We start from the raw sequence: 8,645 nt of genomic DNA on the forward strand, positions 1-8,645 counted from the left end.
ATCAGATTAAGGTGATGTATCCCTATCCTGAGTGCTTGCCAGAGTAAAAAGTAAACCCCCTCTGGAGGAAGATAGCATAAACCAGCACCTCAAATTATCTCTTTAACTTTTTATATGTGGTCCAACATTCAATCACTAGTCATAAAGCATGCAAAAAGGTAACCACTGGCTGAAAAGCAAGAGAAAATAGGGACAGAACACGTGGGTGGCTCAGTCAGTTAAGCATCTGACTCTTGATCTCATCTCAGGTCTTGATTTCGGGGTCATGAGTTCAAGCCCTGCATTGGGCTCCATGCCTAGCATGGAGCCTACTGGGGAAAAAAAGAAAGAAAAGGAAATCAGGAGAAAAATAGACAATAGGTACAGAGCCACAGAAAACCCAGATACCAGAGTTCCCAGACATAGACTTTAAAATAAATGTAATTAATACATTCATGAAATTAAATGACATAATGGAGAGTCACAGCTATAGAAGATTAATTGCCTATAGAAGAATTAAGAAAAATTGGGAGCCAGATTTCCCCCTTTTAACCTAGTAAGAGGGCCTGGGACCAGCAGCAGCCTGATTACTATAATAAAATGCCATAGACTGGGGGGCTTAAATAACAGAAATTTATTTCTCATAGTTCTGAAGGTTGGGAATCTATGATCAGGACACCAGCATGGTCAAGTTCTGGTGAGAAGCTCTTCCTGGTTTGCAGATGACCACCTTCTCATGGTACCCTTGTATGCTAGAGAGAACTCTGCTCTCTCCTTTTTCTTATAAGGGTACTGATCTTCCATCCTCATGACCTTATCTAAACCCAATTATCTCCTAAAGGCCTCATCTCCAAATAGCAACACATTGGGAATTAGAGCTCCAACATATGAATTTTGTGGGGATACAAACATTCAGTCCAGGGTGCCTGGGTGGCTCAGTGGTTGAGCATCTGCCTTTGGCCCAGGTCGTGATCCTGGGGTCCTGGGATCGAGTCCTATATTGGGCTCCCTGTGGAGAGCCTGCTTCTCCCTCTGCTGTGTCTCTGCCTCTCTCTGTGTCTCTCATGAATAAGTAAATAAAATCTTTTTAAAAAATTCAGTCCATAACAACCCTAATGACAGTGAGCAAACCCAGTGCCCAGATCTTGGTTTCTAAATACTAACCTCCATTAAAAGGAACCAGGGATCCTTGGAAAAAAGATTAATCCTAGGACGGGGGCACAGAAAGTATAAGACGAGCCTGAACCTTCTTTTTGTCCCTAAAAGTAAAGAAGTGCTCAAAGAATAATGGGGGAAATATCAAAAGGACACAGAAGCCAACCTAAAAGGGCTCCATTGGCCAAATTAGACCATCATAGTAAATGATAGTAATAGATTAAGACCTATTGAATAAAGTAGGAAATCATGAGTGCATACTAAAATGAATGAATGAATGAATGAATGAAAAGTTTGATGAGGAACTGGGGATAGATATAGATATACAGTTATACAGATATACAGTTTCGAAGAACCTGTCCACAAAATACTTAATATTTGTGAAGGCAAAAAGAATCACCCTACAGTCGAGAAGCCTGGAAGACATCAACTTAATGCAATGAAAGAACAAAGCATCACTTCTGTGGTTTCCTGCCGAAAACTTATAAACCAAATATAATCATGAGGAAATATCAGATAAACACAAGTTGTGGGACATTTTACAAAATAACTTGGGCATAACCTTTAAGTGTCAAGGTAATGAAGTCAAGGAAAAACAGAGCAACTATTGTAGATTGCAGGGCACTAAATAGGCATGACAACCAATTGGAATGCTTCATTCTGAATTCGATTCTTTGGCTGTAAAAGACGTTATTGGCAAGTTGGTAAAACTTGAATGGGTATCTGGGTACTGGATAATAGTGATATATCAATGTTAATGTTCTGATTTGATGGTTATATTGTAGTTTTTAAGAGAATTCCCTTTGTTTTTTAGGAAATACACATGAAACTATTTTGAAAAGATAGAACATCATGCCAGTTACTTACTCATAACAGGTTCAGGCAAAAAATTCTTCATAATGTATTTAAAACTTTTCTGTAGGTTTGAGATTGTTTCAAAATATTTTTAATGTCTTATGAGGTTAAAAAACATGATGAATTAAAATTCATAACATTAACAGCATACAACAACAGCTCAATTTATAAGGGAATAAATAGAGTTAAAGAATTGAAAGGTTCTGGGATCCCTGGGTGGCGCAGTGGTTTGGCGCCTGCCTTTGGCCCAGGGCGCGATCCTGGAGCCTCGGGATCGAATCCCACATCAAGCTCCCGGTGCATGGAGCCTGCTTCTCCCTCTGCCTGTGTCTCTGCCTCTCTCTCTCTCTCTCTCTCTGTGACTATCATAAATAAATAAATAAATAAATAAATAAATAAATAAATAAATAAAAAAGAATTGAAAGATTCTTACACTAAGCAGTGGTAAAAGTAGTAACAGAAGGTTCTAGTCAATACTACATGTTGTAATTTTTAGGTTAACAACTAAAAGAAAAACAAAAGAATATATTACTAGTAAACTAAAAGATGGAAAGTAGAATAATAAAAAACACATCATACTTAGTGGCTCACTGCCAAAGGACAGAGTATGGGAGGGGGAAAACATAGTAACTTTACAGTGAAGTAACCTGGCAGACACACCATCTTTTTTTTTTAAGATTCTATTTATTTATTCATGAGAGAGACACAGAGGGAGAGAGAGGCAGAGACACAGGCAGAGGGAGAAGCGGGCTCCATGCAGGGAGCCTGTCGCGGGACTTGATCCCAGGACTGCAGGATCATGCCCCGGGCTGAAGGCAGGGGCCAAGCCGTTAAGCCACCCAGGAATCTCCCCAGACACCGTCTTAATCAAGGTTAATAGGACCAATGATAAGTCATGTTGATAGCATGTACCCTCCAATATGATGCGATGAGAAAGGCACTTCATCTCTGGGATACACTCTCTCAAAACCCAAAAATCTAATCCAACCATGGGAAAACATCAGACAAACTCAAATTGAAGGACATTCTACAAAATGCCTGGTCAATCCTGCTCAAAACTGTTAAGGTCATGAAATACAAAGACTAAGAAACTGTCACAAATCAGAGGAGACTACAGGGACACGACAACTAAAGGCAATGTGGTAGTACAGACTCTTGAAATCCAAATAACATCTGAAGTTCAGTTAATAAAGATGGAGAAATGTTTGTTTCCTAATTACAACAAATGAGAACATCCCAGAAAATTGAAATTAGGAGAAATTGGACCTGAGCGAGAGGTTTACAGGAACTTTCTGTATTACCTTTGCAACTTTTCTGTAAATCTAAAAATAATTCAAAATATAAAGTTTATCTAAAACAAACTTCATAAATCCAAAAGTAGACAAGAAAGGAACAAAAGAAAAGAACAGGTATAATAAAGATGCCAGAAATAAACCTAAATAAGTCAATAATTACATTAAATATTATTAAAGTTCCAATTAAAGAAATGGTCCAGGAGTGCCTACCTGACTCAGTCAGTAGAGCACGCAACTCTTTTTTTTTAAAAAAAGATTTTATTTATTTATTCATGAGAGACACAGAGAGAGGCGGAGACACAGGCAGGGAGAGAAACAGGCTCCATGCAGGGAGCTCGATGTGGGACTCGATCCCTGGACTCCAGGATCACGCCCTGAGCTGAAGGCAGACGCCCAACCGCCAAGCCACCCAGGCATCCCAGAGCACACAACTCTTGATCTCTAGGTTGTGAGTTGAAGCCCCACATTTGACGTAGAGCTTACCTGAAAGAAAGAAAGAAAGAAAGAAAGAAAGAAAGAAAGAAAGAAAGAAAGACATAGTCCAACTATATGAAAAAATCAACCATATATTGCTTGTGAGAGCTACATTTTAAGTGTAAGAATACAAAATGGTTAAAAATAAGCAACATATGGCAAAACAACATATCATGCAAGCAATAATAAAAATATATCAGGAGAGGGACTCCTGGGTGGTGGCTTAGTCACTTAAACATCTGCTTTCGGATGGGGTCATGAGTTGGGCTCGCTGCACAGCTGGGGGCCTGCTTCCCCCTCTCCCTCTGCTCCTCCCTCTCTTTCTTGCTCTCTCTCTAATAAATAAATAAAAATCATGTTCATGCATATTCTCCCTCTCTCTCTCTCTCTCTCTCTCTCTCTCTCTCTCTCTCTCTCTCATAAATAAATACAAATCTTTAAAAAATATGTCAGGATAGCTATACGAATATTAGACAGAATAGACTTTATATTCTGGAGGATCTGGAAGGCTGTGTGCCTACAAAGGGCTGCACACATGCTCAGGGGAGATCAGAGATGGCTGACCTTAGGCCCTATACAAGCAAAGAGTATAAACCAGAGAAGACTTGTAAACTGCCTGAACTTATAATGAGTATACCAACACATGCACAGATTCCCTAGGAAAAAAGGTGGAAACCTTGCTGGCTCAAAGTATTTAAGCAAAATCTTTGACAAATAATTGACTAATCATTAAGTTATGATGACCCAAGGGTGAAACCTAGATGGCTAGGCTTAAAAATAAGAACGATAATTTTTTTAAAAAACTGAGCAAAGATTCCAGTTGTCACACACTACAGGGGAGATGCACACTAGAAAATTAGTCCAAGCATTATCACCAAACAAAAACAAAGGAACATAGTGCAACACAAAAAATCAAAATAGCTCTCCAGCCATCCAAGATGCTGAAAGGAAAGAAGGCTAAATGGAAGAAGATGGTCCCAGCCTCTGCTGTTATGAATAAGAAGGAGGTCAAGAAGGTGGTCAATTCCTATTTGAGAAAAGTCCCAAGGATTTTGGCATCAGACAGGACATCCAGTGCAAAAGGGACCTTACCTACTTTGTCAAATGGCCCTGCTACATCTGGCTGCAGCAACAAAGGGTTCTTCTCTATAAACACCTAAAAGTGCCTCCCACAATTAACCAGTTCACCCAGGCCTTGAACGTCAGCTACTCAACTGCTTAAGCTAGCCCACAAACACAGATCAGAGACAAAGAAGGAGAAGACGCAGAGATTGTTGGCCCAGACTGAGAAGAAAGCTGCCAGCAAAGGGGATGTCCCCACTAAGAGGCTGCCTGTCTTTGAGCTGAGGTTAATACTGTCACCACCTTGGTGGAAAACAAGAAGGTCCAGCTGGTAATGATTGCACATGATGTGGATCCCACTGAGCTGACTGTCTGCCTGCCCTGTGTCATAAGACAGGGGTTCCCTACTGCATTATCAAGGGGGAGGCCAGGCTGCGGCATCTGGTCCACAGGAAGACCTACACCACTGTCACTTTCACACAGTATAATTTAGAAAACAAGAGAGCTCTGGTTAAGCTGGTGGAAGCCATCAGGACCAATTACAATGACAGATACAAGAAAATCCACCGCCACTGGGGAGGCATCGTCCAAATTCGATGACTCTCATTGCCAAGTTACAAAAGGCAAAGGCTAAATAACTGGCCACCAAACTGAGCTGAGTGGATGCTGTTGAATTTTCTGTACATAAAAGTAATAAAAAGTTTTAAATAAATAAATAAATAAACAAACAAATAAATAAAACAAAGAAACAAAGTATAGCCCATACACAAGGGGAAAAGCTTGTATAATATATATAAATTATAATATAATAAGCCTGTATAATATATATATATATATATATATATTGCCTGTATAATATATAAGTTGTCTGCAGCAGGGCCTCCATGATAGTATTAGTACATAAAGACTTCAAATAAGCTATTGATAATATGTCCAAAGAGCTAAAAGAAACCACGTTTAAAAAAGTAAAGGAATGCATAGTGACAATGGCTCATCACATAGGGAACATTAAAAAAGAGATATTAATTATAAAAAAGAAATGAATAGGGACACCTGGGTAGCTCAGGAGTTGAGTGTCTGCCTTTGACTCAGGGTGTGATCCCGGAGTCCTGGGATCAAGTCCCACATCAGGCTTCCTGCATGGAGACTGCTTCTCCTTCTGCCTGTGTCTCTGCCTCTCTCTGTATGTCTCTCATGAATAAATAAATAAAATCTTTTTAAAAAGAAATGAATAAAAATTCTAGAGTTAAAAGGTACAATAACTGAAATGAAAAAATTCACTCAAGGGGTTCAATAGCAGATTTGAACTGACAGAAGAAAGAATCCGCAAACCCAAAGGTAGATCAATAGAGCCTATCCAGTCTAAAGAACAACATGTGAAAAGAATGAAGAAAACTGCAGAACCTCGAAGGCCTGAGAGACTTCATCAAACACACCACATATGCATAATGGGAGTCCCAGAAAAGAAGAGGAAGGAAAAGGAGTATAAGTATTTGAAGCAATAATGAGTGAAAACTTCACAAATTTGATGAAAAATGTTAATCTACACATCCAAGTTGATTTTCTACATCCAACCTGCATCCAAGATCAATGAATTCTGAGTAGAACAAATTCAAAGATATTTATAGCTAGAGAGGTAGAGGTCATAGTCAAACTGTTGAAAGCCAAAGAGAAAATCTGAAAATAGCAAGAGGAAAATCACATGTGATATACAAATGAACCACAATGAAATTAACAAATGACTTGTCATCAGAAATAATGGAGAAAAAAGGTAGTATTATGACATATTCAAAGTGCTGGGGAAGAAACTGTCAAGAATTCTAGGAGGCAGGTCACCATGGCAACAGTTCATGACAACACTTTCTTCTCCCAAGTTTCTGGGTGTCCCTTCAGGTCTTCTATTGTAAGCTGTGCTGAGGGGAAGGTGCGGAAGGTCTTTGACCTGACACCATGGGAGACAGAACAGGGGACAACTTTGAAGATATGAGCATTGACTGCCTTAAACTGGAGTTATTGGAAGAAATCCATATGAGAGATTTAGTACAGCTTTCAATACTTGAAATAAGACACAAGATAGTAGAACTGGAAACCAAACCCAATACTGACAATGAAGGTAGTGAATGGAAAACTCGTTATGAGGCACAACTTGAACTAAATAATCATCTAGAAAAGCAAATTGCTACTCTCAAAGAGAAAATGGAAAAAATCCGTGGAAATCCTTCAGATAGACTATCTTCTATTCGTGTCTATGAGCGAATGCCAGTGGAATCCTTAAATGCATTACTTGCACAGCTGGAGAAAGAGAAAAGGAGTCTTGAAAATCAAGTGAAAAACTGTGCACTTAGACTGGAACAAGAGTCAAAGGCTTACAACCAAACCAATGATGAACGCCGTATATATCTAGCTGAAATGTCTCAGCTCTCTAGCTCACACCAAGTTTCTAAAAGGCAACAGATGGATCAACTTCAGAAAATAAAAGAGAATCATGTGAAAACAGGAAGATATAATTCAGCTAATCAGAAGAGAGTAAATGCCAAGAAGGTACCAGCAAAAAAGATTACAAAACCAAACCATCTTCCAAAACTCAATCCGTGATTACAGAACCCGGTGGATTTCTATTTCTTCCCTTTCTTCATATGTACTACTCAACTTGTGAAGTTAGCATTCACTGCATTTTTCAGGGAATTAAATAGATTTTTTAAAAGAGCTATTAAAACTTCTTTAGCTCCTCTTCCAGATGTTTGTTCCTTTATCTGCGTGAAAATAATATTTTTAGTAACTTAGTTTCAAAAATTACTCTAGAAAGTAATTTTAGTGACTCTAATATATTTAATAGTAGCATTTGTGATTCTTAAAAAGTCCTAGAGAACCTGAAGATTGTCATCATTATACTTGCTTTAAATAATCTCTCTATGATATGCTTTGATAAGTAACGTTGCTATTTCATTTGGTTTCTGGTCAGCTGTAATCTAAAAATGTGAACTTGGGGTGCCTGGGTGGCTCAGTCAGTTAGGCATCTGACTCTTGATCTCAGCTCAGGTCTTTTTTTTAAAATATTTTTTAATTTTTTTTATTTATTTATGATAGTCAGAGAGAGAGAGAGGCAGAGACATAGGCAGAAGGAGAAGCAGGCTCCATGCACCAGGAGCCCAACGTGGGACTCGATCCCAGGTCTCCAGGATCACGCCCTGGGCTAAAGGCAGGTGCCAAACCGTTGCGCCACCCAGGGATCCCTCAGCTCAGGTCTTGATCTCAGAGTTGGGAGCTCAAGCCCGGCTTGGAGCCAACTTAAAATAAATAAATAAATAAAAATAAAAATGTGAGTCCAAAAAATAAATAATAACTTTCAAAACCTGAGTTCACCAAAATTTTTTCTATTTTAGTCTATATCATGCTCATTTTTTAGCCCAAAGTTTAAACAAAGTGGTAAATCAATGGCATTTAAAATCTGACTTGATAAAAATAAAAAAGTAAAAATTAAAAAGAATAAATTTTGACTTGAAGTATCACAGTATTGAGGAAATAGACTTCAATCAGGAATCAGCTTGGTTATAGTCCCTACTTTGCCATGAACTTGGGAGATATGGGGAAAGTCCCTTTACCTCATCAATTTCCTGCATCTGTAAAATGAGGCAAACTATGTTACTTCTAAGGTTTCTTACCATTCTAGAAAATCAATATGTATTCAACTACAAGGTCCTGCCACTTAGCACATGGTGAATTAAGTCATGTTTGTGACGTTTATTAGTTTATAGAAATGACCTTATTTTTTTAACCAAACTTGGCAAATGTCCACAATACTCAAGTCTAGAAGTGGAGATAGAA

At 38.5% G+C, this 8,645-nt stretch overlaps 1 protein-coding gene across 1 annotated transcript; it reads left to right on the plus strand.

Moving 5' to 3' along the window:
• Positions 1-6,770: 6,770 nt before the first annotated feature.
• LOC121482750 (coiled-coil domain-containing protein 169-like) lies at positions 6,771-7,415 on the plus strand. The gene has a single exon (XM_041740567.1). The coding sequence runs from the start codon at positions 6,771-6,773 to the stop codon at positions 7,413-7,415; it is 645 nt and encodes a 214-aa protein (XP_041596501.1).
• Positions 7,416-8,645: the final 1,230 nt, after the last annotated feature.

The sequence above is a fragment of the Vulpes lagopus genome, chromosome X, assembly GCF_018345385.1.
Source record: "Vulpes lagopus strain Blue_001 chromosome X, ASM1834538v1, whole genome shotgun sequence".
In the NCBI taxonomy this organism is placed as follows: domain Eukaryota; kingdom Metazoa; phylum Chordata; class Mammalia; order Carnivora; family Canidae; genus Vulpes; species Vulpes lagopus.

Coding starts and splice junctions, on each gene's coding strand:
- LOC121482750 (XM_041740567.1), top strand. CDS start 6,771: ATGGGAGACAGAACAGGGGACAACTTTGAAGATATGAGCATTGACTGC.